Raw genomic sequence first — 20881 nt, forward strand, 5'->3', positions numbered from 1 at the left:
AAATTTTATTTTAAACTTAGCCAACTTTTGACCAACTGAGATGCTCAAGAATTCAAATATTATCTTAAAGCTTTAAATGACCTTGACCTAAATTGGCTAAATTTTGATATTTATCTTTGGGTTCTGATTCATACAAAACGATATTTGTGACCCAATCTTGACATTAAAATGATCTTGACTGAGTTGTGATAACTTTTGCAGTATCTTAAGGATTTTATTCATACTTGAACAAAACAACACTTACAGCCACACAGACATTTGGAATTGTTCAAGTTTGTCCATGACATTTAAGTGATAATGATCATGTTGTTGAATTTTGTTCTAATTGCAATAACTCATAACTTTGTTATTAATGGTCTGATATGATTCATACTTTGAAGAAGCAACTTTTAATGACTGTGTTCATAGACATGTTAAATAATTCAAGAACAGTAAACCTTGCTTATGACGTCATTCTGGGGACCTCTCAATTTATATCTTTATAACCAGATATTGTTCTATTCGAGGGGTAACTCAATTTATATCTTTATAACCAGATATTGTTATATTTGAGGGGTAACTCAATTTATATCTTTATAACCAGATATTGTTCGATATTGTTATATTTGAGGGGTAACTCAATTTATATCTTTATAACCAGATATTGTTATATTCGAGGGGTAACTCAATTTATATCTTTATAACCAGATATTGTTATATTCGAGGGGTAACTCAATTTATATCTTTATAACCAGATATTGTTATATTCGAGGGGTAACTCAATTTATATCTTTATAACCAGATATTGTTATATTCGAGAGGTAACCAATTGGACAACAAGTGTTGGGACCACAGCAACAGCATCGTTATAAGTGATGTCATTATAAGGGAGGAGTTTACTACACACTGCATGAACTTGATCTGTAAATGACCTTAACTATCAATATTGATAAAATTTTAGATACTGTATGAGTATAAATGTACCTGAATTTACTGTGGTCAACAACAGATGAAAGTAGTGGGCATTATTGTTTATTTTGTCAAATATGATTGATCAATTTTATGTTGATTATAGTGTATTATTCTGTATAATTAGGTTGCAGTTGGAAATGTTTGCATGTGATGAAGGATAAAGTGGTAGTGTTTGCTCATCCTCTATTACCTGGTAGTCCAAATAGGATGAGTCAGGTAATCATTTTTAATTACAGTGTATTTAATGTATAGACAGAAAGCACCATCACAAGTGCATAATTATCTTACTGAATAAAAAAAAGGAAAAACTTTTTTTCTTTAATTTTTAGCTCACCTGTCACAAAGTGACAGGGTGAGCTTTTGTGATCGCTTTTCGTCCGTCGTCCGTCCGTCGTCCGTAAACTTTTACTTTAAATGACATCTCCTCATAAACCACTAAGCCAGTTTCATCCAAACTTCACAGGAATGTTCCTTTGGTGGTCACCTTTGAAAATTGTTCAAAGAATTTAATTCCATGCAGAACTCTGGTTGCCATGGCAACCAAAAGAAAAAACTTTAAATATCTTCTTCTAAAAAACCCGAAGAGCTAGAGCTTAGATATCTGGTATGAAACATCTTCTAGTGAGTGTCTACCAAGTTTGTTCAAATAAAAGCTCTAGGGTCAAAATTGGCCCCGCCCCAGGGGGTCATTGATTTTCCCTATATGCATATAGTAAAAACTTAAAAAATTTCTTTTAAAGAACCCAAACAGCTAGAGCTAAGATATTAAGCACGAAGCATCTTCTAGTAAGTGTCTACCAAGTTTGTTCAAATAAAAGCCCTGGGGTCAAAATTGGCACCGCCCCAGGGGGTCATTGATTTTCCCTATATGCATATAGTAAAATTTAAAAAAATTTCTTTTAGAGAACCCAAAGAGCTAGAGCTAAGATATTTAGCATGAAACATCTTCTAATGGGTGTCTACCAAGTTTGTTCAAATAAAAGCCCTAGGGTCAAAATTGACCCCGCCCCGGGGGACATTGATTTTCCTTATATGTGTATAGCAAAAACTTAAAAATCGTCTTTGAAAAAACCTGAATAGCTAGAGTTTAGATATTCAGCATGAAACATTTTCTAGTTAGTGTCTACAAAGATTAAATAAATAGTTAAATAAAAGCCCTTGGGTCAAAACTGCCCCTGCCCCAGGTGTGTCATTGTTTTTAGCTCACCTGTCACAAAGTGACAGGGTGAGCTTTTGTGATCGCTTTTCGTCCGGTGTCCGTCCGTCGTCCGTCCGTCGTCCGTCCGTCCGTAAACTTTTACTTTAAATGACATCTCCTCATAAACCACTAAGCCAATTTCATCCAAACTTCACAGGAATGTTCCTTTGGTGGTCACCTTTAAAAATTGTTCAAAGAATTTAATTCCATGCAGAACTCTGGTTGCCATGGCGGCCGAAAGAAAAAACTTTAAATATCTTCTTTTAAAAAACCATAAGAGCTAGAGCTTAGATATTTGGCATGAAACATCTTCTAGTGAGTGTCTACCAAGTTTGTTCAAATAAAAGCCCTGGGGTCAAAATTGGCCCCGCCCCGGGGGGTCATTGATTTTCCCTATATGCATATAGTAAAAAATTTATAAATCTTCTTTTAAAGAACCCAAAGAGCTAGAGCTAAGATATTTAGCATGAAACATGTTCTAAATGGTGTCTACCAAGTTTGTTCAAATAAAAGCCCTGGGGTCAAAATTGGCCCCGCCCCAGGGGGTCATTGATTTTCCTGATATGCATATAGTAAAAACTTAAAAAACCTTCTTTTAAAGAACTCAAAGAGCTATGGCTAAGATATTGAGCATCAAACATGTTTTAATAGGTGTCTACCAAGTTTGTTCAAATAAAAGCCCTGGGGTCAAAATTGGCCCCGCCCCAGGGGTCATTGATTTTCCTTATATGCATATAGTAAAAACTTAAAAAATCTTCTTTTAAAGAACCAAAAGAGTTAGAGCTAAGATATTTAGCATGAAACATGTTCTAATAAGTGTCTACCAAGTTTGTTCAAATAAAAGCCCTGGGGTCAAAATTGGCCCCGCCCCGGGGGGTCATTGATTTTCCCTATATGCATATAGTAAAAACTTAAAAAATCTTCTTTTAAAGAACCAAAAGAGTTAGAGCTAAGATATTTAGCATGAAACATGTTGTAATAAGTGTCTACCAAGTTTGTTCAAATAATAGCCCTGGGGTCAAAATTGGCCCCGCCCCGGGGGGTCATTGATTTTCCCTATATGCATATAGTAAAAACTTAAAAAATCTTCTTTTATAGAACTCAATGAGCTATGGCTAAGATATTTAGCATCAAACATGTTCTAATAGGTGTCTACCAAGTTTGTTCAAATAAAAGCCCTGGGGTCAAAATTGGCACCGCCCCGGGGGTCATTGATTTTCCTTATATGTGTATAGCAAAAATTAAAAAATCTTCTTTGAAAAAACCCAAATAGCTAGAGTTAAGATATTAAGCATGAAACAGCTTTTAGTGAGTGTCTACAAAGTTTGTTCAAATAAAAGACCTGGGGTCAAAATTGGCCCTGCCCCGGGGGTCATTGATTTTCTTTATATGTGTATAGCAAAAACTTAAAATCTTCTTTGAAAAAACGCAAGTAGCTAGAGTTTAGATATTAAGCATGAAACATCTTCTAGTAAGTGTCTTCAAAGTTTGTTCAAATAAAAGCCCTGGGGTCAAAACTGGCCCGGCCCCAGGGGTGTCATTGTTTTAAACTATATGTGTATAGTAAAAACTTCAAAAAAATCTTCTTTTAAAAAGCCCAATGAGCTAGAGCTTAGATGTTTAGCATGAAACATCTTCTTATGGGTGTCTACCAAGTTTGTGCAAATAAAAGCCTTTGGGTTAAATTGGCCCTGCAATGTTGGGGGGAGATGGGGTTGGGGGGGGGGCCTATATACAGGTGAGCGACCTCAGGGTCATCATGGCCCTCTTGTTAACTATATGTGTAAAGAAAAAACTTGACCAGCTAGACCTTAGATGTTTAGCATGAAACATCTTCTAATGGGTGTCTTCCAAGTTTGTTCAAATAAAAGCCCTGGGGTTTAAACTGGCCCACGCTCCGGGGGCCTATATACAGGTGAACGACTTCAGGGCCATCATGGCCCTCTTGTTTTTTTAAAGATTTGTTTAAACCGTTCATTTGTTTGCTTTTAAAAAAAGTAAATAAGTTAAGTATTGCCACTGCTGGGCGGTGGCTCTTATTGCATTTAAGAATTGTAATCGCCAGTGTAACTTTTTCTAGCAATGTATCTCAAGTGAGCGATCTTGGCCTATCTGATGACAAGAAGAACTGCAAGTACATGTAGGAATTTTCAAATTTTGTCGAGAGCTCAATTATCTTACAGTCAATACCATTTTTAACAAAATTTATGTAAATCTTATTAATGTTTTACATTTTGGATCTTAACAGTGATAACACGATTTAAAAAAAAATCTTTCAGATTAATTAATTGATACATAATGATACCCCCAACCCCAGTAGTTATAATGGATTCAATGAATAAAGTAATTTGAGCATACACATGCTTTCTTGACTCTTGAATCTCAAGATTATATTTCTTATATTACATTATAAATGAATGACCAAACAACATTATATAATTAAAAAAAAATGCCAAAAAAAAAAAAAAAAGAAATCTGTGAAGGATTTCCTACTGCTTGATCATTTTTGTGGGCTTTGTATCAAATTAATGCTCTGAATTACATAATACTAAGTAATTTCAACCAAGGGTTTTGTGTCATTTAGCATGGATATCTATGCAAAGAATTTACTTGTTTTATTTTTTGTTGTCAGCTTATGAAAATGTTAAATAGAAAGAGACAGTCAATGGGGCAAGGAGTTAGTATTAGCAGTTACTTCAAGAAAATTCCACCTAACACAATGTCACAAAATGTTTCCAGCTTGCATTCAACAGTGCCAGAATCATCTATGTGTTATACTGACTCCTCTCCCCAAAATTCTCAGGAAATGGATTTGCTAAAAGAAGCACCAATTGAAGGACACAGGAGCAAAATCAAGAACATGTTAGTTTGAAAACTTATTGGACAATGTTTTTAGTCATCGTAATAAGAAAATGTAAATATTTTGTTAAAGTGAATTGGGCTAAATAATGGTAGGTCTGTAAAACCATAATAAAAATATCTGTCATATGTTGCGGTTCAGATCGGAATATTCATCCACTGGGGACCAAGCCCAATGGGCGGTAACAAGGCTTGCCGAGTTACCGCCCATGGGCAGGTTCCCAAGTGAAGGATATTCCGATCCGAATCGCAAACATGTCAGATATTTTTTCTTGCATATTCTGCCATATTATTTAATATTTAAAATGGTTTACCTCAATAAGATATTTGTTCCTGGAAATTAAAGCCATTCCATCCATAACTATTTTTTTACAATAGCGTATGAATTTACAACATTAATAACAACGGAGAAAGGACGTTGTCCTAAGCACATAGTTCCCTTCTAAAATGATGTCATTTCAACGCGGTTCATTCATAAAATGCACTTAAATGACGTTGTTGTATGACACGCAACTCATCTGGCATGAAATTTCCGGCATGAAAACTCACAGAAACGCCAGTCTGCTATGCAAGAAATAATTATTTTGATAGTATTAAGTACAATAACATAGCAAATTTATTGAAATCTATGTAATTCTTACTGAATATATCTTATTTGAATAAAAAATGAATAAACTATGTATAGGAAGCTGTATTTCCAATTACAGGTAAAGTAAAGTTGGTCTTTTCTTTAAAAAACTGCCAGTTGTTTTAATGGCACTACTAGTTTCCTGGCATTTTCTGGCCCCAAAATGCACTTTTTAACGCATATAAAAAAAAGTCTGTCTACAGATGAGTACAGAACAAAGTTAAGAATCTGTCCAGCATAACCATGTTTTCAATGTTGCTCTTTTACTTTACTTTTTAATTGGAATATAGGCCTGAATGTAACACCTTTTCTCACTTTTAATTGAAATTTCAAAGCAGTTTTTCGGACTTTTTTATATTGAATATAATTTAGTACCAGTAAGACATTTTAAGATGATTTTATCAAAGAAATAGAACTTCCCAACCTTTTATGTGTTGTCTGCAAATATTCTGTTCAAAAGTTTTGATCTTGATTAGTGTCTCAGTTATTGTACATGGGCATTCAAACTAGAATGTCGCAAGTTCTCTAAGGTAACGTTAAACAACAGGCAAAATCTCAAAACATATAAATCACTGTATAAGTTTAACTGCTGTGTTGCATAGAAAACAAATGTCTCTCTAATTTGATGAAGTGATATAGATGCCCTACTGGTAAAAGAAGACTGTACTGGACGAAAATGATAAAGGGCCAGAAAACTGCTAGGAGCTGGAAACTGCTAGGAAACCAGTATATATTCATATTGTGATCATTTATAGCCTGTAGGATTTTAAACATAACATATCTACTTTGTGTGAAGTCAAAACATGGTTATTTTTTATTTACAAAAAGACTGTGTTGCAATTTTCAATATTTTCTTATATATGAAATAATATAGATGATTATTGAATAAAAAATTAATAAACTATTGAAAAATTTTCAATATTTTCTTATATTAAATTTTATCAAAGTATAAAAGAGATTTTCTAAAAAGATCATTGACAAATTTTCTGTAATTGATTATTTAGATTCCTTATGCAATCACTTATGGTTTTAATTGATGTTCATTAAAATTTTGAATAGTGTAAATATTTAAAATTTAGCCTCAACATTTAAAATTCTACTTTATCACAAATCTCAGATTTTTTATAGCATGTTTTAATGTTTATTTTTAGATTAAAGAAAGGTGAGGTTGGATTTTCAAGAAAACATAGGAAAAAAAATCTAAATTTGAGAGTTGAGCAGTTAGGTGAAGGTGCTAGTGAGTGCATAAAAACTGATGAAACTTTAGTGAATGATAAACATTGTCAGCAAGATAAACAGTCTTTAATAATAGAAAATGTTAATGAAAACATACCAGTCATAGAAAAATTAGATGAATTTTATGGAAGAGATGTCGAAATTAACGAAATTTGTAAGAGCGAAAAGAGTGAAGAGTACTCTGAAAAGTCATTAATATTAGGAGATGTTCAAATTAGTTCAGTAAACATAAACTGTGATGAGGTAAAACACGGAAATTCTATATTTATAACCAATAAAGAACAAATAATTGACTATAAAACAGAAAAAAATTGGCTCCAACCTAAGAGAGGTCTATGTTTGACTAGTGTGTCTGATTCTGGAGATGAAATGTTGTATAAACAATCAGATGTTCTATCTAATTCCTTGGATGAACTGCTGGCACTTCCATCAACAAATACTGTAACAATAGAAACTGACCAAATATCAAATAAACCAGACATGGAAATTGTTGACACTAATTTGCAGTCATGCGAGGCAGATAAAGACTCTGATTTAGTCACAGATTCACCAAAATTTGGAAGAAAAAACCCAGAAGTAGAAACAGACATAAAATCTGGTTGTAGCTCAATGAAGCAATTGAAAGATGAAGGAAAAATCATTAACTTAAATGAAAAAGTTTTGAAACATGAGGATTTGAATTCTACTTTGAAGAAACATAATACAGTATATAAACGCAAGATAAAAAGAAAATTTCCAACATTTTCATCAGATTCTGATTCTGATACAAACTTACCACTAAAAAAGGTGAAAACAAACTGTGAAAAGTTTGTTAATTTCGAAAACATGAAAAGTAGTTCAACAAAAAAACAGTTATCAAAGCCTTTCTTTTCCTCTAGTGAAGGTAAAGCTCAGCCAACAATTTCCTTTTTCATGTCTCATAATAAAAAACATTCAACAAGAAACCAATCAGTAAGAGATGGTGTGAGTGTAGGAATAGAGGACACGGACACAGTAATTTCTCCTAAAGTGAAGAATGAAATAGATAGTCAACTGATGAATGAAATACAAACAATAAGGTATTACTGTTTAAAGTTACATGTTTTAATATTAAAACAAGAGGGCCAAGATGGCCCTAGATCGCTCACCTGACCCATTGAACTCATCCAAACAATTACCTAGACAAGCATTTTGACTAAGTTTCATGACAGTTGAGTCAAAAATGTGACCACTAGAGTGTTAACAAGAATTATTCATATTTGAGCAGTGTGACCTAGTTTTTAACTCCAGGTGACCCATATTTGAACTTTACCTAGAAATCATCAAAACAAACTTTCAGACCACTTTCCAGGATATTTGGATCAAAATAGTAGCCACTAGAGTGTTAACAAGATTTTTGTGCCCCCACTTTAGTGACGGGCATTTAGATTTATCCTTGTCCGTCCGTCCGAGCAAACATTTTGGGTTTAGGGGCTATATAACAGTAAAGAGAACAAAAGAGAACAATAGGTTCATTCCGTGATCAAAGGGTTTATGGGCTAGTAGCCCTTAAGAAAACAAAGAAAATAACAAAGAAAATAGCCCCTAAACCCAAAATGTTGGAACGTCCATCCATTCCGTCCGTTCTCTTTTGTGTCGCACGTAACTCAAAAAGTATTTGACCTAGAGTCATGAAACTTTACAGGAATGTTGATCAGCATGTGTAGTTGTGCACCTGGGTATTTTCGTCTGGATATTTTTAGTATTTTCAGAGTTATTGCCCTTGACTTAGTAAAATTTTGCAATTTTCAACTTGTGTCGCACGTAACTCAAAAAGTATTTGACCTAGAGTCATGAAACTTTACAGGAATGTTGATCAGCATGTGTAGTTGTTCACCTGGGTATTTTCATCTGGATATTTTTAGTATTTTTAGAGTTATGCCCTTGACTTAGTAAAATTTATCCATTTTCAACTTGTGTCGCATGTAACTCAGCATGTGTAGTTTTGCACCTGGGTATTTTCGTCTGGATTTATTTAGTATTTTTAGAGTTATTGCCCTTGACTTATAAAATTTTTGCAATTTTCAACTTGTGTCGCATGTAATTCAAAAAGGATTTGACCTAGAGTCATTAAACCTTACGGGAAGGTTGCTCAGCATATTTAGTTATGCACCTGGGGTTTCGCTTGTGGATTTATCCAGTATTTGTAGAGTTATTTCCCTTGACTTAGTAAAAATCATTTCATTATGTTGTTATTTGTTCCTTGAGTGCTTGAGTTAGAATCAGCCACCTTTACAGGAATAATGATCAACATCACTAAATTACAGGAAAAATGATTCACATCACTGTGAAGCTATGAACCTGGGACTTTGCATGTGGATTTTTGTCAGTTTTGTTAGAGTTATTGTCCTTGACTTACAGTAGAATAAATTTGCAATTTTCAACTTGTTCATGCATAGCTCAAAAAGTATTTTACTTGTAGGCCTGAAAGTTTACAAGAATGTTGGTCAGCATGTGTACTGTATAATGCACCTTGGGGTTTGCTTGTGGATTTATTCAGTATTTGTAAAGTTCTTGCTCTTTACTTAGTAAAAGATTTTTAGTTTTCAAAAAATATTTGACCTAGAGTCATAAGATTGACAGAACAGTGGCGCGGTGGGGGCACCCGTGTCCTATGGACACATTTCTAGTTCTATTTTTAGCTCCTGTGACCTACTTTTTCATCTTAGAAGACCCATGTTCGAACTCATCCGAGCAATTACCTAGACAAGCATCCTGACCAAGTTTGATGACAATTGAGTCAAAATGTGACCACTAGAGTGTTAGGACGTTTTCAGGAGTTTTCATATAGACATATAGGCAAAATGAAAACTGTTCAATAGAATTTCTTTAAACTTGGCATGTTGTTAGAATATGATAACAGAAACATTTTAAGCGAAAAAAAAAATGGGGTCACCGTTCTCGTTTTTGAGTTATCTGCCCCTATAATTTAATTATTGTAATAATTTTGTTGCTGAGTTGAAATTTACCTCTTAGCTGTCGGACAAATTTCTGTTATGTATAAGAGGTAATACCTTGGATAGAACTACACAAAACTTGCTGAAATCATTACAGTCTGTAAAATAAGATGGCAGCCTGCACGGAAAATATAGAAATAAGACTTTTGCAGATTTTGATGAAATTTAAAGATGTATTATGCTCAAATCTGATATTTTGAAATATTGATATTTTCTACACACTCTTTTCGTAAATGTAAAATAAACATGTTTTGAGTACACAAAGAGTATATATTTTGAGTTTTAAACTCCATACATTATAGGTAAATACAGTATGAATTCATAGTGTCGTTAAAAACTGCCAGTTTTTCTAAGAAATTGCCAACTTAACTTGACCCGTAGTAGGGAATGCAGCTTCCCATAGACAGTTTATGCATTTCCTTATTCAAATTAGGCATATAAAGTAGGAATATTCTTGGTTTAAAAGATTTCTACAATAGAAATATTTTACTACAAGATGAGCATAGTACATCTTTAATAGAAATGACTTGTCCATTGTCCATGTAAAAATATCCTGAGATGAGTATAAAGTAACCATCATAGCTCTCTTGCTTTTAATATTGATTAATAATGAAATCATATTGACCACATCCTTTCTATAGTTTTTTTCTGTCATTTAGCTCAGTTGGAAATTTAAATGAAGAGCAACTACAGTACCTTACAAGAAGCAATGAGAAGTACCTTAGAGCTATTTTTGAAGGAAAAGCTTCCTCTGAAAGGCATCAAGAGTTTAAAAAAGGAGGAAAAAGTAGAAGTAAGTACTAGTATATCAGATGTAGCATCCTCTTTGAAGGCCCTCATGGGGGATTAAAACTAACATTTATGCAAATAGAGAACCTTTTGCAGCAAGTTGATTTTTTTAAAATTTACTCATATCCAGCCATAAAGTACATCGTAAAAAAGCTAACTTAATTCTTTGTTTTCTACATGGAATTTAACACATTTTTTTTGCCATTAGGCCCACTATACTGGCTTTCTTGAATAACTTAATGAAAATTTCTTCACAAGTAACCAACTCATGGAAACTACATAGAGTTGCAGAGACTAGAGAAAGGAAGTGCATTATCACAGAACCATAACCCTTTACATTGCTTTGTTTTTGAAATACTTTCATTTATTATACTTAATAATGCTTTTTCAGAGAATAACTCGAAAGCTATTGAAGGAATTTTATTGAAACTTTACACAGTGGTAGATACTAGTGAAAGGAAAAGGAAGTGCATTGTCAAAGAACCGTAATCCAACAATGCTTTTTTTAACCAGGTTTTCCGAAGGAAAAAACTGGTTATTAGATTGAGGTATGTCGGCGGGCGGGCGGGCGGATGGGCAGGCGGGCGTAAACAATTTCTTCTGTGCGCAACTCCTCCGACATTTATCAACGGATTTTGACCAAACTTTCACAGAAGCTTTGTCATCAAGTGACCTGGCGCATATTGTCTGGGTTTTGTGATTGGATAATATTTGACCTAATTATGGCCCTTTGTTTTTTTTCCTTATATAGAATATATAGTGAATAACTTCTTCTGTGCCCAACTGTTCCTACATTTCTCAATGGATTTTGACCAAACTCTCACAGAGGCTTTTTCATCAAGTGCCCTGGCGCATATTGTCGGGGTTTTGTGATTGGATAATATTTGTACTTAATTATGGCCCTTTGTTTTTTTTCCTTATATAGAATATATAGTGAATAACTTCTTTTGTGCCCAACTGTTCCTACATTTCTCAATGGATTTTGACCAAACTTTCACAGAGGCTTTGTCATCAAGTGCCCTGGCGCATATTGTCGGGGTTTTGTGATTGGATAATATTTGACCTAATTATGGCCCTTTGTTTTTTTTCCCAATATAGGATATATAGTGAACGATTTTCTGTGCGCAACTCCTCCTACATTTCTCAACGGAATTTGACCAAACTTTCACAGAGGCTTTGTCATCAAGTGCCTTAGGGCATATTGTCAGGGTTTTGTGATTGTATAATATTTGACCTAATTATGGCCCTTTGTTTTTTTTCCTTATACAGATTATATAGTGAACAATTTTTACCATGCGCAACTTCTCCTACATTTCTCAACAGATTTTGACCAAACTTTCACAGAAGCTTTGTTATCAAATGCCCTGGCGCACATTATCGGGGTTTTGTGATTGGATAATATTTGACCTAATTATGGCCCTTTGTTTTTTTCCTTATACAGATTATATAGTGAACAATTTTTACCATGCGCAACTTCTCCTACATTTCTCAACAGATTTTGACCAAACTTTCACAGAGGCTTTGTCATCAAGTGCCCTGGCGCACATTATCGGGGTTTTGTGATTGGATAATATTTGACCTAATTATGGCCCTTTGTTATTTTTCCTTATACAGAATATATAGTGAAAAAATTCTTCTGTGCTGAACTCCTACATTTCTCAACGGATTTTGTTCAAACTTTCACAGTAGCTTTTTAGCTCACCTGTCACAAAGTGACAGGGTGAGCTTTTGTGATCGCTTTTCGTCCGGCGTCCGTCCGGCGTCCGTCCGTCCGGCGTCCGTCCGTCGTCCGTCCGTAAACTTTTACTTTAATTGACATCTCCTCATAAACCACTGAGCCAATTTCATCCAAACTTCACAGGAATGTTCCTTTGGTGGTCACCTTTAAAAATTGTTCAAAGAATTTAATTCCATGCAGAACTCTGGTTGCCATGGCAACCGAAAGAAAAAACTTTAAATATCTTCTTTTAAAAAACCATAAGAGCTAGAGCTTAGATATTTGGCATGTAACATCTTCTAGTGAGTGTCCACCGAGTTTGTTCAAATAAAAGCCCTGGGGTCAAAATTGGCCCCGCCCCGGGGGGTCATTGATTTTCCCTATATGCATATAGTAAAAACTTAAAAAATCTTCTTTTAAAGAACTCAAAGAGCTATGGCTAAGATATTTAGCATCAAACATGTTCTAATAGATGTCTACCAAGTTTGTTCAAATAAAAGCCCTGGGGTCAAAATTGGCACCGCCCCAGGGGGTCATTTATTTTCCCTATATGCATATAGTAAAAACTTAGAAAATCTTCTTTTAAAGAACCAAAAGAGTTAGAGTTAAGATATTAAGCATGAAACATCTTTTAGTGAGTGTCTACAAAGTTTGTTCAAATAAAAGCCCTGGGGTCAAAATTGGCCCCGCCCCGGGGGTCATTGATTTTTAGCTCGACTTTTCTATGAAAAGGGGAGCTATCCTACTCGCCCCGGCGTCGGCGTCGGCGTCGGCGTCGGCGTTGGCGTTGGCGTCACACCTTGGTTAAGTTTTTCGTACCACCCCACTTTATTTCAGAAGTATTACAAGTATGGCTTTGAAACTTACCATACTTGTTCACCATCATAACCTCCATCTACAGACAAGAGTACATAACTCTGTCAAGGTTTTTGACAGAATTATGGCCCTTTTTTGACTTAGAAAGTGTATTGAGCTTGGTTAAGTTTTTTGTACCACCTCACTTTATTTCAAAACCATTGGAGGTATTGCTTTGAAACTGACCATACTTGTTTACCATCACGACCTTCATCAACAGACAAGAGGACATAACTCTGTCAAGGTTTTTGACAGAATTATGCCCCTTTTTGACTTAGAAAATACATTGAATATGGGTAAAATCCACTTATTGCCTTAACCCTTTGAGATATTGCTTTGAAACTTTTAATGCTATTTCACATCATTACCCCCATCTGTACGCAAGAGAAGGTAACTCTGTCAAGGATTTGTTTTAAAAATTAAGGCCTTTTATCGACTTAGAATCTTGGTTAAGTTTTTAGTACCAGTCCACTTTTTGACTGAACTGTTTGAGATATTAATTTGAAAGTTGGAATACTTGTTTACAATCATGATTCCCAAACATGTCCAGGAGAAGGTAATTCTGTCAAAGATTTTATTTGAATTATGGCCCTTAACTGTCAATGTTTTGTATTATAGGCAAGCACTAAAAAACTTAAAAAATCTAAAAAAATTCATTCCTATCCACTTGTTCACTTTACCATAAATTATGTCATATAAACATTGCTGTAATATTCAAGGGTATCAAACAACTAGTTCACTTTAAAAATACAGAGATTCTTGTATTGCCTTTTACTGCAAAAACTTTTTTTATTGGCAAGCAATAAAAAAGTCGAGCGCGCTGTCTTACGGACAGCTCTTGTCTTTATATGTGTATAGCAAAAACTTAAAATCTTCTTTGAAAAAACCCAAATAGCTAGAGTTTAGATATTAAGCATGAAACATCTTCTAGTAAGTGTCTACAAAGTTTGTTCAAATAAAAGCCCTGGGGTCAAAACTGGCCCGGCCCCAGGGGTGTCATTGTTTTTAACTATATGTGTATAGTAAAAACTTTAAAAAAATCTTCTTTTAAAAAGCCCAATGAGCTAGAGCTTAGATGTTTAGCATGAAACATCTTCTTATGGGTGTCTACCAAGTTTGTGCAAATAAAAGCCCTTTGGTTAAATTGGCCCTGCAACGTTGGGGGTTGGGGGGACCTTTATACAGGTGAGCTACCTCAGGGCCATCATGGCCCTCTTGTTTATCCAGTGCCCTGGCGCATATTGTCGGGGTTTTGTGATTGAATAATTTTTATTTAATTATGGCCCTTTGTTTTTTTTCCTTATACAGAATATAATTATAGTGAACACTTCCTCTGTGGCAATTCCTCCTACATTATTCATGTTTTACATTGCACATAGTTACATTGTTTGTTGCTTGTATTTGTATTTCAAATACAACATATTTATCTACAATGGTGATAATTGAAAACCTGGTTTCATGGCATTGCCATGTTTCTTGTTTTTATTATGCCCCACGCTATATAATGTATGTGTTACCCTGTTCCGTCATTCCGTCCTTCAGTCATTCCGTCATTCTTTTATCATCAGTTTCTGTTCATTATCTTAGTAACGGTTGCACACATTCAACTCTAATTTGACATATGGATATGTCATGAAGTTTGAATTTGGTCATGGTTCGATGATTTTTGGCAGAGTTCACTTTGAAAATAATATGAAATTTTCAGTTTCTGTTCATTATCTCATTATCAAATTTGGCATACAGATATGTCAAAGAAATGCGCAGGTCAAGTTTGAATTTGGTCACCATTTGATGATTTTTGGCAGAGTTATGCCCCTTTCACTTTGAAAATAATATGAAATTTTCAGTTTCTGTTCATTATCTCCCACGGTATTACACATTCAACTCAAATTTGGCATACAGATATGTCAAAGAAATGCGCAGGTCAAATTTGAATTTGGTCATGGTTTTATGATTTCTGGCAGAGTTATGCCCCTTTCACTTTAAAAAATAATATGAAATTTTCAGTTGCAGTTCATTATCTCCCCACGGTATTACACATTCAACTCAAATTTGGCATACAGATATGTCAAAGAAATGTGCAGGTCAAGTTTGAATTTGGTCATGGTTTGATGATTTTTGGCAGAGTTATGCCCCTTTCACTTTGAAAATAATATGAAATTTTCAGTTTCCGTTCATTATCTCCTCTAAGGTATTACAGATTCAATTCAAATTTGCCATATGGATAAATCAAAGAAATGGGCAGGTCAAGTTTGAATTTGGTCATTGTTTGATGATTTTTGGCAAAGTTATGCCCCTTTTACTTTGAAAAAAAAGGAAATTTTCAATATGCAATTTACAAAAGATTAACACTGAATAGTTTCAGTGCCTTGAACTTTGTATAAAAATGGTTTGTGTTAAAATTGAATAGTTTTATGGGCTTTGAACTGAAAATGAAAAAAACAGTTTGTGGGAAGAAATTTGGAACTAAATAAATTATAATAATTTATAACATCTGAAATTGCGGGGGCAAGCGTGGTGTGACGACACATTTCTTTCTTTATGATACATAAAAAAATGTTAAATTATGCTTGTTTTTAATTATCTCCCTTTATAATATTTCATTATGCTTGTGTGGAGATTAACTTGAAAAGTTTTTAAGACATTTGATTACAACTTCATAGAGTGATAGGTACAAGTGAAAGGAAATGCAGTGTCAAAAGAGCATAGTTCTAACTTGCTTAATGTTATAATTATCTCCCTTTATGATGCTTAAAAATGTTGAATTATGCTTGTCCTGAGTGTAACTTCTGAGCCCTGGATGATTTCTCATTGAAACTTATACAGTTGTAAATAATAATAGTAGGAAGTGCATTGTCTAAGACTCATAACTCGACATTATTTAGTATTTGAATGATCTCCTTTTGTATTTTTTGAGAATACCTTGAAAATATTGAAGGAATTTGATTAAAAACTCCATCACTGATAGAGATTAGTATGAGGAAATGCACATTTGCTCATACAATCTTCAGTTATAAAGAGGTGTCTTTCATGTATAATAAGAACAGTCTTAAAGTGGTCCTCTAACTTTTATTGAAGTAAGGGGTCATTTCGGTCAAGTTGAAGATTATTCATGATAAGAATAGATTTTAACACTGTTTAAATGTTGCATTTCCAGAAAATAATTGTACTGATGTGTGACTCATAATTGCCACAATGGCTGAATTGGTAGAGCACTTATCTAAAAAAAGAACTTTATGGTAAGAACAGTATTGACAACAACATCATGTTGAATAATTCAAGCATGACCTTAAGTTATAAATAAGTGATGTCTTCAAAATACCTTTTCACCGAAACAATGTTTAACTTGGTTGTGGCCTTTGGGAAATAGAAAAAAAGCTGGGAGCCTGGGAATTCCCTTTTGAATCTAGCAGTACAGATTTTTCAAAATCACAAGGTCCACGTGAATGGTAAATTGCTAAAAACGTTTCCTGGATGGCTGTCAATTGAAGATTTTGGTTTTTGGGACAAATGTGTTTTCTCATTCTTGATCAATATAGTTTACTATTATTGCTAAACATTTTATTTAAAATCCATTTTCTATTTAATAATTTAGGGGACCTAAATTACAGCTCTAGACTTTGTCAGTATTCAGAAGAACAAGTGGACACAGTTATGGAATGTCTAATGGCCATGTTTTGTAAAAGACATCATAAGGTAAACTGGTAAAGTATATTTAGCTAGACTATTATAATAAGGACAGCTATTCTACTCCCCAGAACCTCTGTGTCACACTTTTATGCCACTGCAGCATCTGCAATGCGGTGGCATATAGCGATTCACCTGTGTGTGTGTTTGTTTGTGTGTGTGTTATATAGATTATATAGTGAACTTAAAAAATCTTTTTGTGAAAAACCACAAGTCCAATTTCAACCAAACTTGGCAGGATTGATCCTTGGGTGAAGGGCTTCAAAGTTGTTTAAAGAATTAATTTCCATTCAAAATCTGGTTGCCATGGCAACCAAAAGGAATTATAAGAATAAATTAAAAAAATCTTCTTGTAAAGACCCAAAAGGCCTAGAGCTTAGATATTTTTGCATAAGGCATTGTCTGGTAGACCTCTACCAAGATTGTTCAAATTATAGCCCTGGGGTCAAAATCGGCCCCGCCCGGGGGTCATTGATTTTCACTATATGTACATATAGTAAAAAAATTAAAATACCTTCTTGTAAAGACCCAAAAGGCCTAGAGCTACGATATTTTGCATAAGGCATTGTCTGGTAGACTTCTACCCAGATTGTTCAAATTATAGCCCTGGGGTCAAAATCGGCCATGCCTCGGGGGTCATTGGTTTTCCTTATATGTATATAGTAAAAACTTATAGTAAAAAACTTTCAAAAAATTTCTTCTAGCAATTGACAAATGCTAGAGGTTAGATATTTTCCATGAAACATTGTGTAGAGAACCTCTAGCAAGATTGTTCAAATTATAGCCCTGGGGTCAAAATTGCCCCCGCCCCAGGGGTCATGGCTTTTCAATATATACATATAGTAAAAAATCAAAAAATCTTATTGTCTGAAGGTACAAGGCTTAGAGCTTTAATATTTGTTAAATGATATCATCTATAGGTACTCTACCAAAGTTTTTCAAATTTTGCCTCTAGTGTCAAAATTAGCCCCGCCCCAGGGGCCATAGGTTTTCCTTATATGTATATTATATAGTGAAAACTTAAAAAATTATCTTCTCTAAATTTACAAAGGCTAGAGTTAAGATATTTTGCATGAAACATTGTGTAGTGAACCTCTAGCAAGATTGTACAAATTATAGCCCTGGGGTCAAAATTGGCCCAACCCCAGGGGTCATTGATTTTCACTATGTACATATAGAAAAAAATTAAAAAATCTTCTTGTCTGAAGGTACAAGCTTTAGAGCTTTGATATTTGGTATATAATATCATCTATGGGTCCTCTACTAAAGTTGTTTTTAATTATGCCCCTAGTGTTAAAATTGCTCTGCCCCAGAGGCGATAGTTTTCCTTATATGTATAAAGTAAAAACTTGAAAAATCTTCTTCTCTGAATTGACAAAGGCTAGAGGGTAAATATATGGCATGAGACTTTAAGAAGTGAACCTCTACCAAGATTGTTCAAATTATAGCCCTGGGGTCAAAATTGGTTCCGCCCCTAGATTTTGATGATGTGACCTACTTTCTTGTCCTTTGATGTACAGCTATGAAATTTGAACCATGTGCACAGATTAAGATGTAAAGTGAACTTTGATATCAGCTGACCTAGATTTTGAGTGTCTTACTGTGTTGTCCTTTGATGTAGTCATGAAATTTACGCTGTGTGAAATATGACCTTCACCACCAAATTCACTAGTCTCAAGTGCATTGATATATTCCTACTCTGATCTTTTATTGATTAACAATAGATTTAACTACTAATCTGATAATAAGAATTAGATAGGTCAGGGATCTATGCATTTTGACAATCTTCAATTGTATAGAAACAAAAAAAATCTGTTCCTACACTACTATTTAGTGTTGTATTAATGCGGTGGCATAGCATTTTTCTCAAATGCAATCTTGTTTTAATTCCATATTCCTTTTCACTTCAACTGAGCACAAAGTGCTCAGAAGTAAGCTTTTGTGATGGCAGTGTCTCAGTCGTTGTCAAAATAACATCTTCTCAACAAAAATTACATAAATCATGCTCATAGGGTCAATATAGGCCTATATGGATTTCACTTAGGTTATATAGACTTGTATACAAAAATACATTGAAGTCTTTTTTGAAACTACAATGCCAAGAGATTAGATAAATGTCATTATGCATTTCATAGAAGATAACTACAAATATTTTAAAAATTATACAGCTATTCTAGCAATGTACTGGTATCTCAGGTGAGCGATAACCATCTTGTTTAGAAATGGGTCTCAGGTGAGTTATCTTGGGCCATTATAGCACTCTTGTTGTTAATATTTACTTATGTTTTGTTTTGTCCATAGACTTATTGAGAAAAGCGTGTCATATGCATATCATTTCAATATAGGAACAGATGGAACTACTGAAGTTTGAAATAGTGATGTTTTTCTTCTTTAAGATATTGTTAAAATAGTTTTTTGTTGTTTTCTCTTTCTCTCATACAGTATTTGGATTACATATTGAAAGTGTTACTGCCAGAGATGTTGATAAAGGTACATATGGATGTTCATGGTACAGGACATGCAGAGAGTGAGGAAATCATTGCATCTAAACCAAAGAAAAGTCTATAACAACAATTTAGTGGGAATTGTATCATGATTATTCTCTTCCATGAATATTGTCCCTGTTTATCTTACCATAATCCTATAGTAACAGTGCATTCTCCTACAGTTTCTCCATGTTAATTTATTTATTTGCAGAAATCTTCCATATTTGGTAGATAGATAACTTGAATTCTCCTCTAAGTATTTTAGTGAAGTGCTAAAAATAAATTTATACAGCCTTTATGTATTGACTGATGTCTTTTACTTTTGGTAGGTAAATGCTTTGGATAGTCCTTTACCTTTAGAAAGTGGTCACTAGGCTAAAGGTCAAGCTCATTGGTGCTAAAAATAGATCTTTATGCCACCATAATTTTATGATTTACCCGTGTGTGTGTGTGTGTGTGTTTATATAGGTTATTTATTGAACTTACAAATCTTTTTAAAAACAACTAATCCGATTCTTGTGTTAGGGGATAAAGTTTTTTTTTTTTAACCAATGGTTCATACTTACAACTCCAGCCCTTCAGTTAAGATATAAATTAAATCTATTTAAGTTGATGAATACATGTTTGTGGTAACTGATTTAAAATAAATTTGAATTGTCATTTTTTTTTAAAAGAAAGATGATATGTTTTTTTTGTTATTGTCAAGAAAATGACAAATAGAGGATATTGAATGAGTGAAGGTTTAAAACGGAATTTATTGAACTAGTTGAAATATATAATTTATGTGAGCCTCTGGTGAGCATAATATTCTTGTTCTACAAGTTCAATAAATTTAGTAATGAAAGTACACGAATATACTATTCTATTTGTCACATACCTAAAAACGAATATACTATTCTATTTGTCACATACATAAAAACGAATATACTATTCTATTTGTCACATACATAAAAACGAATATACTATTCTATTTGTCACATACATAAAAACGAATATACTATTCTATTTGTCACATACCTAAAAACGAATATACTATTCTATTTGTCACACATAAAAACGAATATACTATTCTATTTGTCACATACATAAAAACGAATATACTATTCTATTTGTCACATACATAAAAACGAATATACTATTCTATTTGTCACATACCTAAAATAGGAACTGTTTATGGTAAAACAAAATCATTTTTTCTTTGACTTGCTCATAATGTAATTCTTATATTTTGCACGCTTTTATTCTTTGTTTGTATAATGCAAGTGTCATCATGTCAAAACATATGCATGGTTGTGTCATATCATATTTACAGTAAAAAAAACAGCAGGTTTAATACTGTTAAGTTTTAAATGACTTCTGAAACATTGTCAATACTTAAAATCCAATACTTAAAGAATGTTAAAATGTCATGGATGGTGTGTAGGAGATGGAAATGAGGGTTGCTATAAAAGAGATAAGACTCGAGTTAAATTTAGAATATTTTCATAGGTACAGCAATTG

The 20881-nt window shown here is 33.7% G+C and overlaps 1 protein-coding gene across 4 annotated transcripts; it reads left to right on the plus strand.

Moving 5' to 3' along the window:
• Positions 1–616: 616 nt before the first annotated feature.
• Positions 617–19914, plus strand: LOC132712807 (uncharacterized). 4 transcript variants are annotated; one of them, XR_009623357.1, is made up of 7 exons: positions 617–1167; positions 4782–5011; positions 6788–7930; positions 10507–10640; positions 16366–16447; positions 16804–16904; positions 19338–19376. XR_009623357.1 is itself a non-coding variant. In XM_060695242.1 (6 exons), the coding sequence occupies exons 1-6, from the start codon at positions 1102–1104 to the stop codon at positions 19354–19356; spliced, it is 1701 nt and encodes a 566-aa protein (XP_060551225.1). In that variant the 5' UTR covers positions 617–1101; the 3' UTR covers positions 19357–19914. The 4 variants fall into 4 exon arrangements, 3 of the variants coding, with proteins under 3 accessions (XP_060551225.1, XP_060551224.1, XP_060551226.1); XM_060695242.1 differs by lacking the exon at positions 16366–16447 and having other exon boundaries at positions 16804–16912; positions 19338–19914; XM_060695241.1 differs by lacking the exon at positions 16366–16447 and having other exon boundaries at positions 19338–19914.
• Positions 19915–20881: the final 967 nt, after the last annotated feature.

The sequence above is a fragment of the Ruditapes philippinarum genome, unplaced genomic scaffold, assembly GCF_026571515.1.
Source record: "Ruditapes philippinarum isolate M1 unplaced genomic scaffold, ASM2657151v2 ctg106_1_1_1_1, whole genome shotgun sequence".
Taxonomy (NCBI): domain Eukaryota; kingdom Metazoa; phylum Mollusca; class Bivalvia; order Venerida; family Veneridae; genus Ruditapes; species Ruditapes philippinarum.